The sequence below is a fragment of the Electrophorus electricus genome, chromosome 7, assembly GCF_013358815.1.
Source record: "Electrophorus electricus isolate fEleEle1 chromosome 7, fEleEle1.pri, whole genome shotgun sequence".
In the NCBI taxonomy this organism is placed as follows: domain Eukaryota; kingdom Metazoa; phylum Chordata; class Actinopteri; order Gymnotiformes; family Gymnotidae; genus Electrophorus; species Electrophorus electricus.
The window spans coordinates 25,281,800-25,309,063 of record NC_049541.1 but is presented as its reverse complement, the minus strand read 5'-3'; the positions used below and the strand labels follow the sequence as shown (position 1 = coordinate 25,309,063).

Here is a 27,264-nt window from a genome sequence, read left to right as displayed (position 1 = left end):
AAGTGGTGGGCTGTCATCCATGACGCGATGTCAGTCAAGCATGCTGAGATACGTTTGGAGACCTGCGTGTCAGAGGGTGGAAAAGAAAGAAATGATTGAGTGTCATCGGCATAGCAGTGGTAGGAGAAACCATGAGAAGATATTACATTACCAAGAGAACGAGTATACAAAGAGAAGAGCAGGGGGCCTAATACTGAGCCCTGTGGAACACCATTGGAGAGTCTACACGGTTTGGATGTGGATCCTCTCCATGTCACCTGATAGGACCGTCCATCCAGATAGGACTGAAACCATCTCTAAGCAGAGCCAGTCACACCAAGCCTGGAAAGAACAGAGAGAATAATGTTCACTGTGTCAAAGGCTGCTGAAAGGTCTAGAAGAATCAAAACAGATGACTGTTTGGCAGCTTTAGCGGCATGAAGTTTCTCAGTCACTGTTAAGAGGGCCGTTTCTTTAGAATGTGCCGGTTTGTAGCCAGACTGATTGGGATCATGCAGATGGTTCTGGGTGAGAAAAAGAGACAATTGATTATAATCTGCTTGTTCAAGGGCTTTTGAGAGGAAAGAGAGACGTGATACCGGTCTGTAGTTGGTAGCGCTGGAGCTGTCAGGTGTGGCCTTCTTGAGGATTGGTACCACCCTGGAGGTTTTGAATGCAGTAGGCATTTATCCAGAGGATAAGGAGTTGTTGATGATGACAGAGATGAAAGGAAGCAGAGCACGTCTGGGGCGGACATGCACCCCCGCGTGTCCGTTGAGGCCACGGACACGTTTGAGGCCACGTCACGGCGCCTTATATGTTTGTGTGTGGGCACTATTGTGTGTTTGTGTTTGCGCCTTGTGTCTTTACAGGCGTAATGTCACTGGGAGCGTACCGGAGTGCTCTGAGAGAGGCAGGGAGGCTGCCTTTCTCCCTTTCGTCGCGAGGTCTCCCTTGCTGGCAGCCCCTGGCCCGCCTGGTACTGGGTGGCCGCCAGGAATTGCCGTGCTGTGTTTTGTGTTTATGTGTACATGGCACCTGGAGGTTTGCGTTCATTGGACGGATGTGTCGGGAGCCACGCCCCTTGGGAGGGGGTTCTGTCATGGAACACTCATCTCGCGCGAGTCACATGGTTTGACCCGCCACGTGCAGTGGGAGGATTCTCGTTTGTGGCCACGTCTGCACACACCTGTACCTCATCCTAAGCAGTTGCTTAGCTGAGAGAGCACTGGAAGAGGCTTGTGTCTGTTGTGCTGTTCATGTCCTGTTGGCTGTGGACTCTCAGTGGGAAAGGTGGATAACAGGGGCAGACCTCTGTTTGGTGTCATTAGGCAGAGGTTTTTCGAAATGGGCCTCTGATTAGTGCTGAAAGGGGATTAGTGCAATTTTGAATCCCCTCCGCAATACTTCCCTCTTTCAGCATCTTAGCAGTGTGGCACATGTGGTCTGGCATGACTGATCAGGCTCAGAGATTATCCAAGGTGGGCATGTAACACGTGCGCTAAGAGTTGTGCTAAGTGTTAGCCGATCATTGTGCTGCAGTAGCAACTGGCCAAAGTAATAAAGCAGAATGATTGCCCATGGCCCCAAACAACCAGACATGACCTCAGAGTTATGCTACATCATCCTAGTTTTGCTGTCTCACACACTGTGTCCAAACTTCCTCGCTTAACGAGACTTGTTTTTAGCTTGGTCTCGTGTTTGCTTGATGCCAGTGCAGATGTGGACTGGAGTCCTGAAAATCCTGTCCGCCGCAAGCAAACCCCAGGGTGCAACCGTTTCGGAAGGGCCAACTTCTGGTCACGGGAAGGTCGGCGTTCTGGCGACCGGGGCTGAGGGCCGCAGGTCGGCCGCTCCGACCACTTCCTGCTTGGCCGTTGCCGGCAGCAGCATTATACGAATGGATGCCGTGAGCTTTGCCCGCCAGCCCACACGCTAGATTCGGGGCGAACACAGCAGTGCGGTCTCTTCAGTCACGCACGTGAACCTACACATTGAACGTTCTGGTTTTCTCTCTCGTTTTTCTCTTTCTTTTGTAACGTGGTTTTGGCTCTCTTTTTAGCGTGCCACATTTCACATGCACTAAGCCTGGACACTCATGTATTTGTTTCGATTTAGACGTGCATTTAGATGCGATCATCTTGTTCCTTTAGTCTCGTTTTAAGATGTATTGACCAGTCTCCCTGGGCTTGGCTGAGTCTGCATTGCTGCTGTGTTTATGGCGATGCAGTTTCCATATGGGGACTTTTGGTGGCAGTGAACCAGAACGCCAGACGCCGCGGTGCCAGTGCACCACATGACGCCGGAGCACCAGTCGTCTACGGAGTCGTGCGGCAAGAGACATGCTTCCACTCGGAATCCTGCCACTTGTGGTCTTGTAAAACTTCGAGGACTAAACAGTCTGAACACATGCTGGGAATATCGTGGGGTTATGTGGGGTTATGAGGCTTGGGATTTTTTACTGTTCATGTCAGGGGATTACTATATACGCTTTAACAGAGACGGCGTTCAAGTAAAGTTTCTTTAAGGTGGAAAGAAGGGCGTTCCTCCAGGCCACCAGTACTGGCCCACAGCTGAACACAGTGGCAGTAGGGCAACGGGGAGATGAGGCCTAGTTCGGTGTGCCCAGCCCCTAGGATCTGGATAGGTTTGTGGCGCTCAGGAAACACGCCGTCTGTCAGGGGAGATTAGCGTTGGCGAATAGGGCTTCCGCGCGGGGGACGGCATACGCCCCAGGCCTGAGCTGTGGCCCTCTAGTGGTCGTGTTTCCGGAAAATACCACGCCGTGGCCATCGGTGCACGATGAGGACCGGCATGTAGGAGGTGGAGAAAGATCGGCAAGTGCCTCGAAAAGAAAAAGGGCAAGATTGGTTTACATGATTTCATCAGCTTGTCTCTTTCACATAATGAGTTTCAGAGGGCATTGGGTGACACTCTCTCCCACCCTCTCTTGCTGTCCATCACTCTCTTTATCCCACTTCTCCCTCTTTGTATCTTTTCCTCTCTTCATCTTCCTTTCTTTTTGCAGACTCTCATTCTTTGTTTTTCACTTTGTCTCGTTGTTATTTCCTCTCTTTTCCCGTCTGTGTCTTCAGACTCGGACATCAGTATGCGGACGCTGAGCACGCCCAGTCCTGCTCTGATCCTCCCGTGCTCCTCCCCTCCCCTCTTCAATGGCTCTTCCACTTCCTCTTCCTCCTTCACTGCGGAAACCATCGCCATGGTGCACTCTCCGCCCACAGGCCTCACACACCCACAGCGGGGCCTGTGGCAGCCCAAGGACCAGCAGGGGGCGCCCATCGACATCCTTCCTGACCACGCCTTCCTGCAGATCTTTGCGCACCTGCCGACCAACCAGCTGTGCCGCTGCGCCCGCGTGTGCCGCCGCTGGTACAACTTGGCGTGGGACCCACGCCTGTGGAGGACTGTACGCCTGACCGGAGACGTGCTGCATGTGGACCGTGCTCTGCGTGTGCTCACACGCAGGCTCTGCCAGGACACTCCCAACGTGTGCCTGACCCTGGAGATGGTGGTGGTGAGCGGATGCCGGAGGCTGACCGACCGTGGGCTCTACACGGTGGCCCAGTCCTGCCCGGAACTCCGCCGCCTGGAGATAGCCGGATGCTATAACGTCTCCAACGAGGCTGTGTTCGAAGTGGTCTCGCGATGCCCTAACCTGGAACACCTGGACATCTCAGGTAAACTGCTATTCTATGATATTTTAATGTCAGAACAAACAGGGGAATGAAATCTTGTCAGCAAGTTTTAAACTGCTGTGTCCTCTTTCTGTTTCTTTGCTACTATGTATGTCCCTGTAATCAAATTAATCAAACACTCTCGCTTGGCACTAATTTGCTGTGTTCAAAGTCCTTGATGTCTTTTCTTTTCAGATTTAGGGGATTTACAGATGCCTGTTGAAAATAATGACTGTTACACTGGAAAAAAGTGATTAGGGATAAGCTGTTGAAGCTGTCTTCATCTGCAGTTGGCATGATAAATGCACATTTAGTGTGCTTGTTTGGTTCACTCTCTGTCACAAACATGGACTGATTTCATCTCCAGAGAGTTTTAATGGAAGGCCCTCCAGTAAAAACATTTATTAAGCAAATCCTTAATATTCTTCTAAATCAGTTCGAAATGCTCAACCCTGATGGTTGAGGAATGTAACCATGTAAATTCCTCGATGTTTCTTAGGCATCCTGGCCTCCTGTTAGTGATTTAACTTGTTTATCCGTTTGTCTCTGTAATTCCAAAGCAATGTAATTCTCCCAGTAGAGCAGCGAAACACATCCAGGCCAAAGCCCATAATGGCCCAAATGCAGCCTGGCGTGAACACAGGATGGCCCAAACACAGCCTGGCCCAAACATAACCAGCCAAAAGCCCAGCACGGCCTAGATACAGCATAGCCCAAACACGTCAGCCTGGCACCAACTATACACTACCTGGTGCAAATTCAGCTTGACCTAAACACGGCCTCATCCAAGCATTGCCTACCCTAAATACTGTTCCACTGCTAAAATTAAACCGCACGCATTCAAACAGACCGCTTGCTTATTGCAAAGGACAGCTGCAGGCATCATTTTCTCTGATTATTCTGAAATGTCCATGACTTCCTCTTGGAGCTGGGAAATGTATTAATAGATTCGCACTTTCTGTCCAAATGCTCTACTTTCCATAAGGAAAATGAGCCCTTGTTGAACCTGGACCTCTGACATCAAGGTGCTTTGGGAAAATCTGCTCCACTCATTAAGAGTGTGACTGACAAAGGCATTGACTGATTTACTATTTCTCAGATGAACAATACTGTTATAAGCAGTTAATAAACAGTTATAAATCAGTTATTTTAGTTGAATACATTTTTTTCCCACCAACATTCCTGATCTATCTGGATATGCTGTCACATCTATTTATTTATTTATTTATTCATTGTCATCAAGCTATGTCCTGAACTAGCATGTCTAAGCCAATACACAATCTTTTTTTTCCAAGTTATGTCTGAACCCCAAGGGGACACCAAGGACGGAACAACATGAAATGACCGTCCAACATGGAATGAATATCCTCTTCCTTTACCAAGCCCTTTCCTGGTGTTTTATTTCAGACTTCCTGTATTGCACTTCTGTTTGGAGTACATTGCCAGGGAGGAACAAGTGGTGTAACTTCCAGTCTCTCCGGGTTTACGTCCCCAAAACGGAGTAATACAGCATGGCTCCCTCTGCTGATCGATGTCGTTTCTGCAGACTAACTCTCCTCCGCAAAGAGGCTTGCTGAGAGCTTTTCACCCCACCCCTCCATACAAGAACTAAGAAATCCTTGCTAAGTTTGTTACCTCTTTTTATTCACCTCATTTTTACAAGGAGAAGATTCAACTTTGAGCGAAACCTTTTATTGACGAAGGAAGAATAGGATTGAGGTTTAACTTGTCCTTTGAAGAAAGATTCATGTCCTTGTTGAATCGATTGAACCATCCCTTTTCAGCCTCCCCTGCAGTAGTGTTTCTTTGATTTCAAATTCCGAGCCATTTCCCATCACCGTTTGGTCCACCACTTGTCTTCATTCGTGATGCGATCGTGCCGTGAAGTGACAAGCGCAACATCCGTGTCTCCATCACATGCGGTGCCCGCTCACGTCTTGCGGACACTGAGAAGCACTCCATCCCGTACAGGGTGACTGGGCACACAAAAGCCTTGCAGACCTTCATCTTGAGGTACATGAGCATTGCAGAGGACTTCAGGGAGCCTTTGGCCATCCTCTGCTTATTGTCCCGCCTGTTCGTGTTGCCGCAGTCTCGATACTCCGTCTTCCAGATGTTGAGGTGGAGGATGTCTCCCCCTCCCTATCTGCCATTTCTGTCTTAGCTGCTCAAGTGCCTCGTACATTTCTTCGGGAACAGAACTTTCCCCTGATGTCTTTGACGTGGTTGATATTTTGAGAGGTTCCGGTAGCAGATTTTATTTGTGCCACCGGGTGCATGCAGTTGTTTAAACAGGCTTTGAAAAATATTTATCCCTCACTGAGACCCATTGCACAAATGATGTCAGGGTCTTGTACAACTGGTGATCGGAGTCCATGCATTATCCTCGTCTTCTTCTTTACGGCTGTTTACACGTCGTCATTCCCCCACCAGACCTGTTTGTTGATGACGCTCATTCTGAAATTACAGAATCATTCTGAAATTACACAGCATGTTCAAAATATAGACTAATGCAAGTTGCTCAGAAACGTATTTTAAGAGGAGGGTTGAAGCCCAATTGAAGCAGAAGACAATCTCTGTTGATTGATAAGATGCCTGATTTATAATAACAAATATGGCCTTTGCCAGTCAAAACAAATAAACAGATTTTCCCACTCTTGTTCTTTTTTCTATCTGACAAAAAACTCAGATAGAATATGTGAGCTGTACCAATATAATATGGTAAATTACAGTCTGGTGGAGTTTTTATTAATATTCTAAATACTCTTGTGATGAACACTCCCTAAACATTCTTCATCATCTCTCCCTGGCAGGTTGCTCTAAGGTGACCTGCATCAGTCTGACGCGTGAGGCGTCCATCAAACTATCTCCTTTACATGGCCAGCAGATCTCCATCCGCTACCTGGACATGACTGACTGCTTCGCCCTGGAGGACGAGGGCCTGCACACGATCGCGGCGCACTGCACACAGCTGACGCACCTGTACCTGCGGCGGTGCGCACGCCTCACCGACGAGGGCCTGCGCTTCCTGGTCATCTACTGCCCATCCGTGCGTGAGCTGAGCGTCAGCGACTGCCGATTCGTCAGTGACTTCGGCCTGCGGGAGATCGCCAAGCTGGAGGGCCGCCTGCGCTACCTCAGCATCGCACACTGTGGCCGCGTCACCGATGTGGGTGTGCGCTACGTGGCCAAGTACTGCGCCCGCCTGCGCTACCTGAACGCGCGCGGCTGTGAGGGCCTGACGGACCACGGTCTCGAGCACTTGGCCAAGGGCTGCCCCAAGCTGAAGTCCCTGGACATCGGCAAGTGCCCGCTGGTGTCAGACGCCGGCCTAGAAGTGCTGGCGCTCAACTGCTTCAACCTGAAGCGGCTGAGCGTGAAGGCGTGTGAGAGCGTGACAGGCCGCGGCCTGCAGGTGGTGGCGGCCAACTGCTTCGACCTGCAGCTGCTCAACGTACAGGACTGCGATGTGCCACTAGAAGCGCTGCGTTTTGTCAAGCGCCACTGTAAGCGCTGCATCATCGAGCACACCAACCCGGCCTTCTTCTGAGAGCCACGGCGGACACTGACATGGGCAGGTCGAAGGCAGCGTGCCACTTCGTTCTAAAGCCAGATACAGAAAACAGTAATTTTCAGGAATATTTCCACTAAACTTGCTCATTCGGCTGAAGGGAATGAATGTTAATGTGGACTACTTGGTTGATTCGTGGTTGTCTAATGTTAAGTAGCCTGCTTTTCATTCAGTATTAGTAAAGCTAGCAATTTTGGTTGGTGTATTCCAGTAACCTCTGGATACATTAAAATGTATATCCACTAAAGGAAGTAATCAAAGCTTTGATCATCTTGTTTATTGCCACTGTACATCTTCATTGGGTAACACTTTACACTTCAAGCCCACTTTTACAGCACAACTGTAGCACTAATTACAGTGTAATATACTGAGTACCAGTGTGTAATGAATAGTTTTGTGTATCGACATTAAACAGGTCTCTGCACTTGTTCTGTTCACATTGATACTGCGTCTTCCATTATGTAAGTGTCAGTGCATTGTTAGATGTTGTTTTTCAGTTGTCAGTCTATTTTCATAAATACTGAAGATAAAACATAAAGCATTTGTCCTTGTTTGTGTGAAATGGCATTAAAATGTCTGTCAAAACCAACACCAGATTTTTGGAGCAAAATCAGCATAATGTATCCAGGCCTGAAGTATCACAGATGGAGACATCCACTGCCAATTCATTTCATTTTAGTGTTTTTAAGGGACTTTTTGTGTTTTAATCCATATTTATGCTTTCTTTGTATTTTCTGAAACCTTCTCCTTACAAATGTCTGACTATATTACAGGTAACATGTACAGTGGTTTCTATTCTATTTCAAAGGGATGAATGAACTGGTGAACAAGGCAGTTTGTGTGTCTGTTGGACATGGAAGAACCAGTGACGTGTAATATAAACAATAAATCATGACGTTCACTTTTAATTTTACACTCTACGTAATAGAATATCTTGACCCTACTCGTCTACATTTAAATCCTACATAATGTTTACATTTGATTTCACAATGCTAAATGTTAAGTGTTTGGTATGATTCAGATGAATTAAATAGAATTTTTTTAATGAAAATTTTAAAGAAAATCATTTTTACTTAAATAGTAGCATGCCATAATACATGGGCTTGCCAAGTGAATGGACCCTTAGCTAGAGTAGCTAATGGATCTTTGCTAGAGTAACTGGGTTCAGTATTCAGATGACTTCCTCTTCCCATTCTGATTGTATAGGCCATGCAGCCAGTCACGTGACACCTAGTGACCCAGCAATATGCAACCAACATGGAAAAAATCTTGCAAGCTTTTGTGCTGGCTATGGCTGTTTCAGTGCCAAGACAATCCATCAAGCAGTGCCTTTTTTTTCTTAACAATAAAAACAGTCTAAATAATGGTCAGTAATGCTTGTTTCAGGCATTTAAAAAGAGAGAACATTATGGTGGATAAATAAAGAGATCAAAGCTATATTTAAAAGAATCATGTTTCATTGTGTGTCTTGAATTAATATATATTTATATTTCACTTCCGAGAGCTTCAGAACTACTTTGTTTGCACAGCTGATGAGGGACCTCTCTCCAAAACATCCTGTTTCTGTGGAAACCTTTAGCTATGCACTACAATTTTTACTACCTCCTCATCATTAAAGTAAACACGCACACACACACCCTCCTCCGGACGGTCTTTTTACTTCAAGCTCGGGTTCTCTACCAGAGGCCTGTGAGCTTAAGGGTCCTGTGCAGTATCTTAGCTGTTCTCACAACTGCGCGCTTCCGGATGGAGAGCTCGGATATTGTTCCTGGGATCTGCTGGAGCCATTCTCCAAGTTTGGGGGTCCCAGCCCTTGGATCTCTGATTATTACAGGAACCACCGTTGCTTTCACCTTCCACATATTTTCTATCTTTTCTCTCAGCCCTTGGTATTTCTCCCTTGCTGGTGTTTCCTAGTTCCTGATTTTGCTATTAATTGGAATATATAATTACGGCCCTCTTCTGCTGTTTATTGACCACTACTGTGTTCAGTTGATTAGCCGTTACCATTTTATCTGTCTGTATCAGGAAGTCCCACATTATCTTAGCAGGGTCATTCTCCAACACCTTTGGGGGTGTATCCCACCTTGACCTTGGAACCTCCAGTCCGTACTTGGTACGGACGTTTCTGTATACTATGCCAGCCTCTTGGCAGATGTGGGACGTGGACACTATTGAAACTGATGAAGGTACCATGGGGGGAAAAAACCCTCCATGGAATGTACCAGACACATCCCAAATGATAGAAGCGTACAAAGAAAGGAATATGAGAAGTTGGGGAAATACCAGGGCGTGAAAGAGGAAATAAGGAGAAGGTTATTACCAGGTTGTTCTTGGTGTGGTAGAGGTCCTAGACCTGGTATAGCATTTAAAGCAAGGTCATGGGTTACTGTCACACTGATAAAACATAAAAGCTATTCTGCTTAAAAGTGTATGATGTAAATCATAGGGGCTGTGACTGCTAAGATGGAAGAGTAGCTCCAGTAGAATGACAATATTGACCTCAGTCCCTGAAAAATGCGATCCTAGTAACTTCAGAAATACTGAATTACACCCTTAAACTCTTACGGTTCTGTTACAATGCCTGAGTGTGAGGGAGAAAAAGGTATTGAAACGACCCACTGAAAGAATGAGACAGGGAGCTTTTATATTTTTATGAGAAATACAAAACGCGACACCATTTATAGTCCATTCTCTAAACAGTGTTTTGAATTTAGTAACAAATTGTATCTAACAAGTAGAAGAGGTGATGAAAGAGCTCTTTGTTTGGCTAACCTGACAAGGTGTAGTCAGAGACCTCCTGTCTCCAGTCTCATACTTTACTGAAGGCCCTGCGACTCCTTAATGACCCCTCCCCCTTCACACTGAGCAGATTAAACCTGACCTCTGACCCAGACAGCCAGGGAGAAGCATTCCTCACACCCACTAAAAACGTGTCATATACTTGGCTAGCGTGCAGTAATACATTAACATAAACATTACCTGTGTAAACCAAAACCCCTTATTATATCACTCAAGGAAATGTGCTCAGAAAAAGTGTATTTTAATGATGAATTCATGTATGAACATATGAAAGAACAAACAAGGTACAGACAATAAATAAGTCATTAAAAAGCCACATCACGAACAAATCAAATCAAATAAACAGTCAAGCAAGTAAACAAACAAGCAAGCAAAGAACAAACAAAGAACAGTGCTAGTGGGTCCTCAGTCAAATGTAACTTTCCAGTGTGTGTTCTGGGATCAATTAACCTTAATGTTCAGAAAAAGTTCCTTCACTTGAGCCTGCTGAAGATACTGAAATAAAAGATGTGCTAAATATATATTTTTTAAATGTTCTTTATTATATAGAGAATACACTGATAGAGACCCTTTCAAATATTATATAGTGGAGAATATCTTAGTGAAGTGTGTTTTCCATTAAATTACATAGACTAAATGGTACGAAGATTTTATGTGGTTGGCAGACAGATAACGTATGACAGATAATGTTATCTTAAAGAACTCTATAAACTTCACCACGGGTTTTTTCAACTGTTTCAGTAAACATTCATGTGAAACTATTTGTGTTATACCATAACGGATCGAGTTAAGACACATGCCAGCCGAAGACTGCTCTACTAATGTCCTATACACAGTCCTTCAATCTCCCTCTATTGGTAAATCTGCATTCTAAGTCTAGCAACTCTCGTCACTTAAATGGTCACCTAACGCTGCAGTAAGTACATATATCCTCTAGATGGCGATGAGCGCTGGTTATAGATTCATACTATAGCTCAGATTTCACAGTAGAAGAAGACAGTATTCCCTCATACTACTTCCTGGTTGCCTTTTGGCCGGTCTGTATTTTTCTGTTTTATCACTTGTATTGTAAATTGTTTGCACAGTGTGACAAGTCTGCGTCCTCGATGTGCTAGTGCCACGTCCTGATTCACAAATGTCATGGTTACTGATCGTTCCCATCGCTTATTAAGATTGTTAATTAATATACTATCCGGATTGACGGCGTTTCGTTACTTCCTGAGTGCATATCCATCCAGCTAAATGGCAGTTGCACATCGGATAAAACAGATTTTAATTTATTATTATTATTATTTAGATAAAAACCTTTATTCTAACACAATCCCTCTTAATGTCCGCAAAATGACCGATTCAGCTAACGTAACTTACATTGATGGGAAATTCACTACTACGATTAGATGATTTCATTTTAGTTTAACCGTCGGACCGGATTTGATCTCAGCATGACATCTCTGGCTAAGCCGCAAAGGTTTATGAACGGAGCTCTGTGCACCACTGGAGACTCGCATGAAAGAGAACGGATCCAGTAACCCACTGCAATATAATGTAAAATCACTTCTTAAGAAATATACAAGAAGGTGCCATTACTGTTTAGTTGCTGCCTTACAAAGTAACTAGATCTTTTTTAGTCATTACGTTTTAACCACTGTCCCTCATTATGTTATATAAGTTGTATATTTCAGCACATGACTAATGGGTGGTTTAGTCTAGGACCATGGTATTGGTTAGTGTAGCCTAATTGTAATCATGTTTGTTTACAGGATTTCAAAACAGAAACTGCTTTGAGGCAAGATGGCTGATCTTTGTCAGGAAGCCATGGATCATGCTGTGGCCCTGGCCAAGAAGGCAGGAGAGGTGTGTGTGTGGTTTTGATAGGCTTGACCCCCCCCCCCGCCACACACACACACACACACACACACACACACACAGAAACAAAGTTATTGTCAGATTTGATCTCTTTCATTTGCAGATTGTTAGGGATGCTCTGCAGAATGAAATGAAGATCATGTGCAAAAGCTCCTCCGTGGACTTGGTCACCAAGACTGACCAGAAGGTGGAGCAACTCATCATAGACTCAGTGAAGGAGAAGTTCCCTAATCACGGGTATTATCACAGGCCCTTGTCACTTTTAGATCGGCTCCTTACGGATCCCACCTGTATCGCAAATTCAGTTTATGTCCTGCTCGTTGCAGTTTCATCGGGGAGGAGTCAGTAGCTGCAGGTCAGCCGTGCCTCCTGACTGACGACCCGACCTGGATTGTGGACCCGGTGGACGGAACCACGAACTTTGTGCATGGGTACCCCAATCGTCTCAGCCACCCTTCTAAGATTTCGATGGTGTCGCACTGTCGTATACACTGACATGTTTATGTATGTGACGATGTGCTGCAGGTACCCTTTCGTTGCCGTTTGCATTGGCTTTGCTGTCAATAAGATGGTATGGGACACTTCTGCCTACTCATGTTGGCATGTCTCACGAGTACCATATTTTTCCAAAGGCCAGAATTTGTGCTCCTCTTTCAGTTAGAGTTCGGAGTAGTGTATAGCTGTATAGAGGATAAGATGTACACAGCGCGCAGAGGGAAGGGAGCCTTCTGCAATGGAGACCCTCTCCAGGTGTCTGACCAGAAAGGTTAGTGCTTTCTCATCTTTGCATATAACTGGATATAATGCATGAATTCACATTTGAGCATAAGTGGGAGAGGCATGTTAAATGCTTTGACACGGACCACAAAACTCAAATCCGCTTTCAGAGATCAATCAGTCCATCATTGCCACAGAGTTTGGCTCAAGCAGAGATCCCGAAGTGGTTGACAAGATATTCTCCAACATGAGGAAGATTTTGTGTCTGCCAGTGCACGGGTAACGCACCAGGCCAGGCTTTTCCTTAGCTCTGCTGCCGCACGCAAGTCTGGGCACAAATGTGGTAGCATCACACTTTTACTTTTAAAAGCGACCAAGAGCCGTCACACGACCGGTCACTGTAGTGAAGAACGATGTTCATCTTTAAAATACTCCATTTCCTAATCGTGACAAACGCATGACAGTTGAGTGATTGGACCTGTGCACACTGTCCTGTTTCATTATCCTAAGGATACGTGGGTCGGGCTCGGCTGCTGTCAACATGTGTTTGGTGGCCGCTGGCTGCGTGGAAGCGTACTACGAGGTCGGCATCCACTGTTGGGACGTAGCGGCAGCTGCTGTCATAGTGGCAGAGGCTGGAGGCGTGCTCGTGGACTTGGAGGGTAAGAACGAGCGTCGCGTCGTACCTGTAACCCTCGATCTTTCACAGTCATAAATCTGAGGCTGTCAGGCTGATGCGCTTCTAATGCTAATGTCCTGCAGATGGACCGTTGGATCTAATGTCTAGAAGAATCCTTGCAGCCAATAACGAGACGATCGCAGCGAGGATCAGGAGAGAGATCGAGGTTTACCCTCTTGTCAGGGATGATACTCCTATAGAGACTAAACAATAAATGTGCTAGTATTATTAAACTAATTCTCTGGTCTATTCTCAGTTTATTTTGAACTTTATAAAAAAAATCCCAAACGTTTGTATTTTTATTTTGTCAAAGCAATTTGTCTTTAAAAGTTAAAACTATGACTGTGTTGTTTTTTCTTTTTTTAGTTTAAGGTTCAACATGTGGGCAGTTGAGGTTTTTTAATCTTAATTTTGGGAACTCAAATAAAGGCACGGTACAAAAAAAATAAAACATTTTTTATTTTCTCTGTTATTCACAAAGTTATTCAAAATATTAATGTTGTCAAAATGTTTCAGATGCAACACTTAATGTAAATCCTTTTACACACCCACTTCAAAAACAAGCAAAAAAGTACATTCATGTGTTCATTACACTATATACACATACCTGAATTAATAACTTATCATCTTATGGATTAATGACTTCTAATAAACCACAGCACAATTATTCCCTTGTGTACCAAATAAAAACAAAACTCTTAAGTGTTGGAACTGCAGGCACCTATCATAATTGGGCTCTAATGAGAAGAGCGAGAAGTTATTCTAATGTGGTCAGTATTTCAGCGGGTTTAAGTGCTAAAACAGTAAGTGCACCTGTCTGAATGAACACGGCATGGTTCCGGTTGCTGCGCTGTAGCTTAGAGCAGGCCACTTGAATGTGCCTTTGTTAAACCACTTGACACATTGTCAGATCAACAGATCAAACACACCGTCTATCCGCACTGCACTCTGCACTCCGACACACTGAAATTGAAATGAGACAATGACTGGGGAGTTAAAGTGCTGACTGTTTTAATTTGCAGCCACTTGGGGTGAACTTTTACAGCCCTATTTATACTTATTCTTACCCAGGTCTGCGCCTTGCATCATTCATTTGTATTAATCCACGCACAAGGCAGCTAAGGGGATTCCAGATATGGAATTTTTATTTGAAGTCTCAGCATAAGTACCAATGACTTGAGGCTGAAACGTCAGGAGATTGGGGATCTAGATTAGATGCCAGTGTCCCAGACCAAGGTCCTAAGCCTAGACTAAAAAGGCTTTCAATGCTCAATCACTGTTGAGAAAAACAAAACAAAAGAGTTTTAAAAGTATTTTAAATGTCCAGAACCAACCAAATGCTTCAAAAACCCACTGGCCAGCAATTTACCTTGCAACAAGACAATGACTCTGCATATACCGTTAAAGCAGCTGTGAAGATTTTTCACTTCAACCACCTGACCTGAATATTAAAGTGCAAACAATTTACCAACTGAAGATGAGGCAGAAGGCAAAAAGCGCCTGCAACAGAGGCAGGCAGACATATGAAAAGGGCCGTAATTCCAACATGTCTCCCATTCACATAAAAGTTACACAACAGTCTCAGAATGAAAGCTGACATTCTGCACTTTAACTCACATTCAGAATCATTCCAAATCCACTGTGGAGAAGTACAGACCAGGCAGTGAGGACCGTCCCGCTTGCATATGCACCATGCGTAACATGGCTGAGCATACCGATTGAGCTCTACAGGGATGATCCACGGTGTTCTCCACCCAGGGCTCTTGTTCTAATCAACAGCAACACCAAACAAAAGCTATGAAAAGTCCTGTATCTCATCCCTTTGGTTCTGGATGGTGACAAGAGCCCGAGTCCATGATGATGCCCTGGCGCCTGGCCAGCGCCAGCTGGAGAGGCAGTCGTCCTCAGTCGTTGAGGAGCAGCAGCAGCTGGGTGTCGTCAGGCCCACCCCTGCCCGGGTGCAGCACCGAGTACCAGGGAGCCACCGCCGCGGGAGGGGATGTGGGAGAAGGCGACGGGGTGGGGGGGCCGGCCGGCCTCAGGCCCGGGGTGGCGCCCCCGATCAAACCCACCCTCTCCCTCAGGATCTGAGGAGATAGGAAGCTTCCTCTGAGTCAGGAGGCAGGGCCGACATTCCTCACCAGCCTTCACTGGGAGCTTTCGTTAAGCACAGATGCCTCATAGGTGGAGGCTTAAAGATCGCAAGACAGGACAGCTGTTGGCTGGACATTTTTAGCTGATGGATGAAGCTCAGCATAGCACTGACTTGGTCCTAGGTGTTGCACTGTTCTCTGTCTGGCAAACAAGAGCTGCTAGGGATTTTTCACATCACAGTCATTGCTGTGTTGATAGTACTAATATCCAGCCAGTAGTGGTCCTGACCAGGAATAAATGCATGTGGAGAATGGATGACCAACCGTGCATGGCACATAGATTGACCACATCTGTGACGATCAATTTGTCTATACTGATCTGTAATATATACCTATAAGTGTAATACAGCACATTTTAGCTCGGTTTGGCTCAATGGTAAGGGACCTAACGTTTGAGTCCGTCTGTCTGACCTGCTTGAGGCGCTCCTTGTAGAGCTTGTCGGACTCTAGAGGCTGTTTCTCCGGGACTGGAATTTTCCAGCGGCCCAGTTCTGCCTGCAGTTCTGAGCCATCAAGCAGCACCACGGGGTCCAGCCTGTTCTGGTTGATCAACTCCACCAAACACTCCTTGTAATGCAGCCTGCAGCAGACAGATTATTCGAGCAGATTATTTGGGGTGGATCCTGGGCTCCTGAGGATCTGGGGGTCACCAACGTGTGAGCGGAGCCCTGGTGCAGGGTGCGAGGGGGTCACCTATGTGTGAGCGGAGCCCTAAGGTAGGATGCAAGGGGGTCACCTACGTGCAGTAGCCGGCGTATTCTGCGAACGCCACCCGGCCGCATGGCTCCTCCTTTGCGCTACCTGGCTCTTTGTGCTCCATCACGGCACACACACCTACATCTGTGTACACATGGATTCATGCTATTCTTTTACTGCTGAGTCTAAAAATTACTAAATAATATTAATTGTCCAAATTCCCTTCCACCAAACCCGAAAGCAAAGCAGTAGATGTTAGAGCAATACAAATTTAGCAAAAATCCATCAAATTAAAATCTTTTCATAAAGCAAAACAAATTCCTTTTTTTTTAACTTTACCTACATTCTTTGACAACTGATAACATTGTTCGTAACGTTAAATGTAGTAAAGCTCTGAATACAAAAAAAGATTATAAAAAAAGGATTAAAAAAGGTGCCGTGCAGCATCTAAACACATGGTGGCATTACCTCTCCGACCTCTCTCCACAGCGCCATGTCTCTGCCAGAACATGATGGGGTGGGTCACTCCATGGTGCTGAGAAGGCAAACAGAGGGAATGAAGCGGGTGGAGCGGGTGGAGCAGGTGCATCTGCTGTGAGCGGAACACCTCAGTAGGGAGGGCCCACCTGCAGCAGGTTCCGCAGTCGAGGCACACTCCAGTCTCTGAGGTGGTACAGGCAGTCCCTGGGGTGGTGGGCATGTAACCCCTTAGCGCCACACTCAGCAGAGAAATCGCACTCCTGCAAAGCCGGGAGAAAGAACGTTACATCACGCGCAAAAAAGAAAGAGAGAAGGGATCAAAGGCGTTGACAGTCCCGAAGAGAGAGAGCAAGGGACTCACAGGGCCCAGCTTGAAGGGCCGGCAGCATCCCCCGCAGAAATCGTGCTGGCACTGGGAGCACTTAAAGTGCAAGCAGCCACCTTTGGACAGGAAGAACCGGAATTTGCACTTCGGGCAGTCTGGAAAAGAGCAAAGTGATTCAGCGTTCTTGCGCGTAGCTCCTGTGTAAAAGTCGCGTCACGGAACCCGGCGCAGGAGGACAGTGGGCAGGACCCGTGGCGGACAGGCTTGGATGGGGTCCGCGCTCCAGGAGCACTCGCGCACCTATCTTATTTCTGCTGAGGAGCTGCTCCAGGCGCGAGTTTTGGTACTCGGGGCTGTTAAGCTGCTGCCACTCCTTGAACTTCTCGCAGGACAGTCCATCATGCTGGGGAGCCCACTGCAGCGCGAGCCATGGTGGGACAACAAATGTGGCAGACTTGGAACATCTTTCACTCCAGCAAAAAAAGCGCTAATGAAAACGCTGATGAGAACATGAACGAAAACTAGCACCTTTCATATGCTTAACGCTAACCAACCACTGCTTTATTTCATTTGTTATAAATTTCAAGCTCCGTCAAGGTGTTCCTGACGTAGTAAATGAAAATGAGCTCTCTGAACTTGGGGCCACATTTGTCTCTTTCAGCTTTACTTACGGGGCTCTTGCACTTCGAGCATGTGCTCTTTCCACAGCTGGGGCAATCCATCCTCAGCCTGTCTGCCTCGTGGAGCAGCCCGAAAGAACACTGCCAAGGAGAGCAAGAGGGAGAGAGAGAGAGAGAGAGAGAGAGAGCGCAAGTGAGAGAGAGAGAGATTTCCAAAAATGCTAATGTTGTTAATGCTGAATGATTACCACTGGGGGCCAGTTAGCATTATGTAAATGCAATCGCATGGTCTGCTCCCCGCTAGCTCTCATTAACCACCAGTCGCGTTAGCACTTTTGCGCACTCTGCTCCTCTAAGTGGAGGCAGGAGCGGCCAAGGTGCTTACATGAGCGCACCAGCGGAAGTCTGGCATCTCCTGCAGAGCCTGGTCCCTGAGCTTCCTCTGGAAGAGCTCGTGGGTCTGCGGGTCCAGGTAGTGCCTGATCTGTGAGAGGCAGATGCAGAGCGTGGTGAGCTGGCAGCCATGTGGTGAGCTGGCAGACAACCTGAAAGGAAACAACGTGCACTGGTCCATCGAAAACAGCGGCTAAGAGCACGTGATGCACGGACCTGCGTGTCCAGCAGGCTGAAGTACTCCACGGACACCTCCCTGTGGGCGGGGCCGCGCACATCAGGCTGATTGCACAGCGGGCACACAGCGTGGACGATGCTCTTCTCCTTGATGACGGACGAGAAGAAGGCCTTGAAGCAGCTCTCGCAGAATGCGCACGAGCAGTGCGTCATGGTGATCATCTGAGGAAAGAGGGAGGGGCCACGTGTTCACTTGGGAGCTGCCGTTTGAGGCTCGGCCATAGGAATGCGCTTTCTCCTCACACAACCTTTCGCACCTAAAATATACTGCCTCGGGGGTGGGGGGTGTATGGGGTGTCCCCATATGCAATACTGTCTCTTCCACACCTGGTTCTACTTATTATACAGTGATCAATTAGTGGTCTGTGGCAGCACTGATATCAGACAACGGCCTGAAATTAAAATATCAGTGTCGGGTTGATATTAACATTCAATCAATATGTGTGTAAACTGACCCATGTGAGGGATGAGCAGATATAATTCTGGTTTTGCAAGCAGATGCTTTTTTTAGCACTGAGAACAGTGCTCAAACTGTGCGCTAAAGTCAGGCCAGACCTGAAGCTCTGCAGGTCCCCCGGGGGACGGGGACTAAGAGCAGGCCTGCTAAAGCAGGACAGGAAAGACTGGGCCGCGTCGCCTGACCTTGCTGAAGGACACGCGCTCCTGACAGATGGGGCAGTCGTGGGAGAGGTACTTGAGGGCGGAGGGGACGTCCCGGCATGCCTGCACCGCCTCCGACACGTCGGCAGGGCTGAAGCCGCAGCCCTCCATGCCCAGGATGCTCCTGAACATCTCCGCCTTGTCGCCTCGCACATCCTCCGGGACGGAGACCTGGAGTATTCGGAATGAGAGTTCGGAATGAGGGTCGGGTGGATGGCGCCGAATCGGTTCCGGTTTTGCCGCCCTACTTACCGAAGGAGCCTCGAACCTTTTTAGCTTCATGAGAATTTTCATCTGATCATCCACCATCACGATTCTGTTTGGTTCTTTTAGAACATTCTCGGCATCTGAAGGAAATGGTTGCACAAGTCAGGTAAAACAGATTAAAAATTTGCCCCTGCAAATAATGACCCACATTGAATCACAGACCAGAGTTCACCATCTCTCTGCTTCTTTATGAAAGTTTTTGGCGTATCTGAAGCACTCGTCTCCCCCGGTACCTTTGTAGTGTCTGAAGGTGACCATGGCCTGGTCTGGCTGAGCCAAGGGGTAGGTGACAGCCACGACCTCCCCGCCCCTGCTATGTTTCCTCTGGAAGTAAATGGTGAGCTTGTTCTTCATCCGGCTGGGAGTGATGCCCGTGGGGAGGTGGCTGACCACCACCCTGTGCCTGTCGTCCAGCAGCTCTACCTGGGGACCAGGACCCTCCTCGGGGGCCTGGCAGTGCCTCCAGGCATGGGGAATGTCTTTAGGGGAACAACACAAAGCCCTTCCTGTATATTCATGAATCTATACAGCAATATGTGGATTATAGAGCTTTTAGCCTTTTAATAATAATAATAATTTATATAGCACCTTTCACAGACTCAAGGTTGCGTTACAATAACAATATAGGACGCTTTACAGGACGTGTAACATGAGATGTGGGTTAACAGTTAGTGTTTACAGATCATGGCATGATCTGCATTGATGACAATAGCATTATTCAGACATTACTCACTACTAAACGCAGCTTAAGCAAAAGGTCAAATAATAATGATTTAAATGGGTTTAATGCATTGAGCCTTCTCCATGAGACATACATCAACCTATCAGCACACGTTATGAAATCTACAGGGTCGCTCTGTCTCTCTGTTTCCACGACCTGTTTGTGCTGAAGTCTTTTCATGCGTACAGTATTAAGGCTACCGCCGGGCGAGTGATCGGTCGAATTGCATCGAGAGCCACTTGGCCGACGGTCAGCTACTGGTTAAATACGCCCGTCGAGAACACGCTGTTGTCCTGGTAAACTCCACATGGTCACAGCAGACGCAGGTCTTATAATGTGTTCTTTAATAAGGCCTTATGAGATCATAATGAATTCTGTGTAGTAGGTTCTTTTAGTAGGGCCTTATGAGATTGTACAGAGCTCTACGTGATGATTGTTTTGGAAGCTTTGAGAAGTTATGCTTAGGTTTTACCTAGAGTGCTATGAGAAGCATTTTCCACCTGTCGTTGTAAGTGCCCCAAGGTGCTTAGGTGTGAGTGTGTATACACATTTTGTTGTTTGTTCCCGTTTCTTTTTTTGGAGCTGTGGGGGTGGGTGGGTGGCAGTTTCTTTACCCTTTTCTCCTGTTTTGAAGTTAGGGAAGTTATGTTGTATTTGTCTCTGCCCACCCTGAGGTTACGTTGCAGATATTGTGAGTGTGTGACTAAATATATTTATCATTATCATTAGATATATATCTAGTGTAATGATAAAGTGGTTCATTCTATTCCAAATCTTCCACCTCCATGTGTTTTCCTTTATGTTGTGTCCCTTCGGCCTCAGACCATCGTGCTACATTAGGGTTGTAACAACAATCTAACTTGGAATAAAATTTTGGAAATTCAGCATCAATAAAAGAGAATGCTGTAATTAAAATGTGTTGCTATTTACAGGACTTTCTTTTATACTACAACAACTTTTGTTGTTCTTGAAGAACAGGTTTCAAGTAATAACCGTGCAACTAATACACAGGCGTGTCAACATGCCCTGTTACTGAAGTCAGTTTATCATGGGGGATGTCAGAAATACTGAAAAATGTTTCCTTAACGTGAATATGTCACTCATTTTGGGTTCGTTTATAGCCAACAGACACGCAGCGCTGGCAGTAAGGATGGCTGTAGCAGTTTTTGAGCAACCGCGTAACCACAGTATTTTTCATAAATAAGTTAAATCAGATTTAAAGTGCTCAGTCAAGCTCCTATTTATTTCATGTCAGCGCCCTGATAAAGTGTCTGATAACATTCAGCATTAAAGACCTTCAGCCGGGGCGAACACTCTCAGAGAAATCTTTATGCATTTTGGTTTTCTTTAAAGGCACATTAGTGAGAGACCGTGCTGCTCCATTTAAGTGAGTGAAAGCTTAATTGGGTTAAGCTCTTTGATCATGTAAGTGCCATGATTTATCAAAGCAGCCAATGATTATGAAGAATTATGAACAACCGAAGTTGCACAAGATGCACAAAGCACACAACAAAAAAATGTAATGAGCAATTATTGGACTTATTTACATATTGCTGTCGTTTTGGTTTTGCAAAGTCCAAAATTCTAATGATCAAAAACAATTTATTGTGCATCCCTACTGCATATCAAAAAGACCACATCACGGGCTTTATCGGAGGTTAGGTTTAACGAGGTTGTTTCCTACCCTTGTCTTTCTGTTCAAGCTGGTACATGTGGACAACCCTTTCTAGCTGAAGGCTTTTGAAGAGGCTCGAAATATCATCTGGACTCGAGGCACTGGAATCCGGAGCTGGGAAAGGCAAAATCGTTCAGGCCTTGAAAAACTCAAACATGTTCACAAAAGCCTTAATGACAGAAAACATAGCGGGGAAATTGAGCACCTTGGGACCTCATTTAAACATTATAAACACGTTTCTAACTGAACAAGAATATTAAATGTCGAGAATGTAGGCCTAAGAATAAAGCTTTTGCATTTTGCTTCTAAGTAATCTGGGATTCTGGGAGTCAGGAAGGAGGCCATACCGGTGGCACTGGTGACAAACGGGTTGGTTGGGGTGTTGTTCCGGGTATGCGTCTCTCCGAATGTGATCCCAAAGTCCAGCAGCTCCTGTGTATAGGACCTCTTCACGCCACTTGTCTCTTCTGCGCTCGCTGCCTGTGGCTGGCTGTCCTTGTCGCTCTTGGGATCGGCTGGTTGGGAAGCATTATAGTGAGTGTTACAGTTTTACAGTGAGCATTACAGTGGGCACCAGTGGCACTGTGATGTCATGGAAAATGCACGAGGCTGAGAGAGGTTTTTGTTTTTTTCGGAGGTCGGAGTACTCGCATACAAAATAAGCACTGGGCTGTGAGGTAGAGCTTACTATTGCTGGTTGCCTGGGACAAAGATGACGATGATGATTCAGGGTGAGAGGACTTCCTCTGTGCAGAGTTACTGCTGGTGTTAGGCCAACTGCAGGAGGAAAAGAAAACAGCACATGATGTTCCCAAACTAAATCTGAACAATTTAAACATCAAAAGTAAAATCTTTAAGGGTGGCTCTAGTGTAGGCAGACGTGAAGAACCACACCAGGCTTCAGACACAGGGGGTGCGCTCCGAACCCTGGGGTGCAGCTGCACTAGGCAGCATTTTCTCTGACACTACATCACAGTAGGTTGTTCTGAGGTGAGGGACCCTTTGAATACAGCCTAGAAATGCAGCCTACATTTGGAGCGATCTGACGGACACAACTGATGTATCCTTCCTGGCCCTCAGTTACCCACAGTTCTCTGTGCACATACGACATGAAGGAAGAGGAAAACACAACAGCACCATGCAGAAAATTAAGCCTCCAGAGCAGAGTTAAATTTTAAATTTTAAGTTGTAATTAAAACATCCATCCATATATCAGATTGTAATCAGAAATTATATATATATATATATATATATATATATATATATATATATATATATATATATATATATATATATATATATATATATATGTATGTGTGTGTGTGTGTGTGTGTATAAATAAATAAATAGATAATAGTGTACTTTGCTTGCACACCACATCAATGTATCATGTCAGTCTCTATCACAAAAGAAAAGTCCAACAAGCGATGGTGGGTAATTTCTTGCTTAATAGTATCTTTATAGACTATGGACAAGAGCATCTGCTAAATTGTATGAATGTAAATGTAATGCCGTGTAATCTGCCTGAGTGCATGCTTCACCCTCTAACACTCCTCACTGCACCACTTCACATCAGTCAACAACAGCATAAACACAACAATACACAAGGATCTACATTACAAATGAGCCTTGAGGTGATTTTAGCTGTAACAAATCCATACGAATGAAAGCACAAACCATTACGCAATGTTATGTTACATTAGATGCTTTCGCCTAACCTTGTTAGCAGCTTCCCATGCAGCGAATTTTCAAGCTATCGCGTCTATTAAGTAAAATGTCTAAAACAAAAGACATTTGAGAATGACTGAAATTGCAAAACTCGAGTGCTGAGTAACAGCCACGGGGAGACTTGATCAAATGCTCTGAAGTGCACAACATACTGTAATTAACTTTCTATTGTTCAATTAATGCAAACAGTAATCTACATGTTATGTATGCTCATTCCTATGAAGATGTGTGCACACATATGAAAATGTGCGCTGCAGCTCTACTGAATGTAGACAGTTCTTCAAGGCAATTTTTCAAGTGCCTGCTGGTGAATTGTGTCTGCCTTGACCATCAGCTCGTCCGTGGTAGTGCTCGGTATATATCAACAGCTCTTGCTCGACACTTTTTTGAAGGCTGGGTAAAAAATGACCCCTCCCCCCTTAACAGCATCCTATAAAAATGACCTGTAACGCTCATCAGTGTTGTTGCGTGCACCACTGACCTGTTGTGGGCTGAAGCAGGTCTTCGATGACCCGGCCACTCAGTAGGTTGCTTGGCGCCTGGAGGTAGTGTCGGAGCTCTGATTGGATAAGTGGCAAAAAGGGGCGTTTCCCGCTGAAATGCGGCGACCATCTCCTCCAGAACGATGGACAGGCCTGACCAACCCTGCCAGCCAAGGACCACAAACTTACAAAGTTGCAATGTTCAGGGCAGCAGGGTAAGAGGTGTAATGTGTGATGCGAGGGCCTTGCTCACAGGCTTCCAGTTGCTGAGGCAGTGAAGCAGCACGTGGCCTTGCGCGTCTACACTGGAGCTGTTGCCGTTGATCATCATGCAGGGGGAGGGGCAGACGAGGCACCGCGGAGGGCTCTGAGGGTGGGTGATGTGGATCCAGATGCACACTGGAATGTTGTACTTGTTACCTTGGTGACCAACACAACACACGTTTTCTTAGCTGCCACACAGTCTGACTGGCACCAAGAAACTGAGAAATGTTTCTGAACCCTGGAGTTACCTTCATAAACGATGGGAACTGTACCACGTAAATTAACCAACTTCTTCTTCTCATTGTTAGGATAATCTACATACGCAACAAGATGTGATGCAAACATTAGTATGTAGGAGATCACCAAAAGATCAAAAACATTGTTCAATGTTCATTCCTCTGTGAAACTCTGATGGGAAAACATGAAAACTACATTTATACTAAAATCATAAAGCCCTGACTTACAGTAATAGCCCTCGTGCAGATGAAGGTCTGGAAAAGCTGCTCTGGCTTCCCAAACATCAGAAAGAACTTCAGTTGGGTAGCAGTAGTTACACTATCAGCAGAGACAAAAGGTTATGAGCATATCACGGTGCAAGCAAACGTCTCTGTCTGCAAAACTACAAAAGGGCTTCAATGCCCTCCACCCCGCTCATTCTGTAATGCTTCATGTGACACATCGGGCTGACGGCGACACAGGCCACAGGAAACCCTGATCCATTTCAGAGCTACGGCTCTGGCAACTAGAGGACTGTGGCCTTGGGATCTGTTTTGTTTTTTAAAGCTCTGAAGATTTCTCATGTCTAGTCAAAGCACAACAAGTCTTGTTAAGAAATGGTTACTTGACACGTGATAGTGAAAGTGCTAGCTTGATGCACTGAATACGGAAGGCAGACATGGTGTCTGAACGGTGTGTGTTTTAATAATGCAGAGAATGATGATCTTCAAACAAGTCATTATGTCTCAATACTTCTCTCTTAAAGCTTTGTGAACCCCCCAAAAATTGCACAGGCGGCAAGAACAAAGATGAATCCTTCGCAGGAGTAAATCATGGTCATGTTCTCTGTGAGACAAGTGCCCCTGGTCACTAAATAATGTGATTTCCATTCTAGTGCAATCTTCATCCCAGGGATGCTGACGGCAAATGTGACCAGGAAAAGACTTTGGCTTCCTGCCTCTTGCCAACCACAGTGTGTCTGAAGCTTGTCTAACAATATTTCCTAACTTTCAGTACAAAGCGAAAAGTTAAGTTTATTCTGGTGACCAAAGTCCAATTTTAAAGTCTACTGACAGTAGACAGCAGAAACTCTAAGAGCTAAAGTACATTCTTCTAGCAAGCTCCCTAACAAACCTATAAAAGTAACATGTTTGCTTATGCAGGAAAAGTGGAGGAAGGTAGCTTTAGCTATCTTTTCTGCTCTTACTGAGACATCATGGGACCTTTATTCGTGCAGCTATCAAACTCAAATGACGTAGTCCCATGTCCTAGATGGAGACATCGCCAACAGAACAGACATCCACCCCCTCAGGACCACAGTCGACTATAAGTTACAGTTGATCAAGTTGACACAACAACACTAGCTAGCTAGCGATAGCTAGATCAGTGCAGGCACTGCCATGATGGTTAATCGTCTACCAACTAACCAGCTATTTTGTTATGCTAGCTTTCTGAATGTGAAATTATTTGCCATGCTTCAATTCTACCTTAGATAGCCAACTAACCTAGCTATAGCTATGGCCACCACGTTTGTGTGCTTATTACATGGTTATAGTGCAGGTACTACATTCGGCATCAGCTACAACGTTAACGTTAGCGTAGCTGCTATAGTTACCGAGCCAGCCAGCTAACGTTAGCTAAGCTAGGCTAGCAAAACAATGTCAGAAAAACACACCTCCGCTAGCGTCTGGTACTCCAGATCAGGCGTCACACGAGACATTGTCATCTTAACGTCAAAACCCTCCAGCGACTGCCGATGTAGCGCATCTGTCGCTGTCAAGTGCAGTCAGGGAGCACTTCCATATCCACAAGTTCCCCCATCGCTCAAAGTTTTACAACGGCAGCAGGGAACGAGTTTCGGTTTTCGTTTAGCCACGTGACATCGCTAGCTCCGCCCAAAGAATACGAGACCACGCCCAGATATTTGATCGACGTTTAAATATATGAATAATACATTTGTATTAGGAGAAAAAGGGCAGCGAATCAGCGCAGCTGGGAAGGTGAAAACTCTTAATATTAATCCACTCTTAATTAAGAAGGGCGTGGTTTAATCCATACTGAGTGTGACAATGTCTCTACAGATGCCCGCAAGTTAATTATTTGAAACACAAACGAAATCTGCATGCAAAGTTAATGCTGCATCGAAAATATAATAAAGAAAACTGCATCAAAAAGACATCAAATACATAAAAAAACACCCCCCCCCCCCCCATGCACCAAAGACAAATTAACAAACAGCATTAAGCCTGGCATTACTGTAAAAGTGACACTAGGGGTCAGTATAATTCTTAAAATCGATGTACTGATTAGAACTACAGAAACCAATGAAACCGAACCTGCGTTACCAATACTATGAAAGGGAGTTGAAATGTGAGATCAGACATAACGTCTTTCAAATGTTCAATTACTGAATGTTTATTGTTTTTGTGCTTTGACTAACATTTTATCAATGTTGGCAACATTAAAAGAGATTTGCAACTTCGAAAGAGACGTGTAGAAATACAATGCTAACAGTTTTGCTGTGGTGATTTGAAAAGCCGCTTTGTGATGTGTTGTAAAAAGTGCTACGTAAATGCATACATTTGAATTTTGACTTATTTGCTGCCCCTATCTGAACTTTTTGTTTGTTTGTTTCAATAAGCCAAAAAGGAGTTTCAGATTCATGCTATGTACTTTTGACATGAGACCAGGAATGAAAGAATAGAACTGAGGATTCGCCCTAGATCCATTCAACCACTGAGTTAGTCATATTGAAGATGGATGATTAGTGTATTTCTTCAACGGTTGCATGGTAGTTTCTCAATGCAGACTTTTCTTATCTCAATGTTGGCCAATGAAGGAAGTGACTTACGCAATCAGTGTAGGGTGATGAGTTAATGCAGTCTGAAGGGTTTTTGGGGGGAGAGGGGGTCTAATTAGTCAGATTGGTCAGGCAAATGTCCTATGCAAATGAGGTCATTTTAATTGGCTCCGCTTGTTTTGCTGTTAGCAACATTAAGCTTCCTGATCAATAAGCAATAAATGCCAAGGCTCAGGCT

The 27,264-nt window shown here is 45.5% G+C and overlaps 3 protein-coding genes across 5 annotated transcripts in view; 2 read left to right on the top strand and 1 right to left on the bottom strand.

Annotated features, from left to right (window-relative positions):
- Nucleotides 1-8,684, top strand: part of fbxl7 (F-box and leucine-rich repeat protein 7) — a 37,395-nt gene extending 28,711 nt beyond the window's left edge. For both annotated transcript variants that reach the window (XM_027001260.2, XM_027001259.2), the window contains exons 3-4: nucleotides 3,075-3,677; nucleotides 6,488-8,684. In XM_027001260.2, the coding sequence (XP_026857061.1) occupies nucleotides 3,089-3,677; nucleotides 6,488-7,224 (1,326 nt within the window). In that variant the 5' untranslated portion in view covers nucleotides 3,075-3,088 and the 3' untranslated portion in view covers nucleotides 7,225-8,684. The remainder of the gene's footprint in view (nucleotides 1-3,074; nucleotides 3,678-6,487) is intronic.
- Nucleotides 8,685-11,003: 2,319 nt separating this feature from the next.
- impa1 (inositol monophosphatase 1) lies at nucleotides 11,004-13,762 on the top strand. Of its 2 annotated transcripts, none has more exons than XM_027001231.2 (9): nucleotides 11,004-11,084; nucleotides 11,808-11,901; nucleotides 12,017-12,150; nucleotides 12,240-12,344; nucleotides 12,439-12,484; nucleotides 12,571-12,679; nucleotides 12,801-12,909; nucleotides 13,141-13,292; nucleotides 13,393-13,762. In XM_027001231.2, exons 2-9 carry the CDS (start codon nucleotides 11,839-11,841, stop codon nucleotides 13,521-13,523), a joined length of 849 nt encoding a protein of 282 aa, XP_026857032.2. In that variant the 5' UTR covers nucleotides 11,004-11,084; nucleotides 11,808-11,838; the 3' UTR covers nucleotides 13,524-13,762. The 2 variants fall into 2 exon arrangements, with proteins under 2 accessions (XP_026857032.2, XP_026857033.2); XM_027001232.2 differs by lacking the exon at nucleotides 11,004-11,084 and adding an exon at nucleotides 11,489-11,592.
- On the bottom strand, nucleotides 13,751-26,075 carry si:dkey-181m9.8. Its single transcript, XM_035528319.1, has 21 exons — nucleotides 25,902-26,075; nucleotides 24,475-24,565; nucleotides 24,259-24,324; nucleotides 24,000-24,166; nucleotides 23,746-23,909; nucleotides 22,225-22,313; nucleotides 21,884-22,051; nucleotides 21,546-21,650; nucleotides 19,374-19,619; nucleotides 19,126-19,220; nucleotides 18,856-19,044; nucleotides 18,193-18,375; nucleotides 17,969-18,067; nucleotides 17,635-17,724; nucleotides 17,264-17,378; nucleotides 17,000-17,118; nucleotides 16,785-16,898; nucleotides 16,627-16,693; nucleotides 16,203-16,302; nucleotides 15,874-16,042; nucleotides 13,751-15,396 (listed from the first exon to the last, which is right to left on the bottom strand). The coding sequence occupies exons 1-21, from the start codon at nucleotides 25,950-25,952 to the stop codon at nucleotides 15,214-15,216; spliced, it is 2,670 nt and encodes an 889-aa protein (XP_035384212.1). The 5' UTR covers nucleotides 25,953-26,075; the 3' UTR covers nucleotides 13,751-15,213.
- Nucleotides 26,076-27,264: the final 1,189 nt, after the last annotated feature.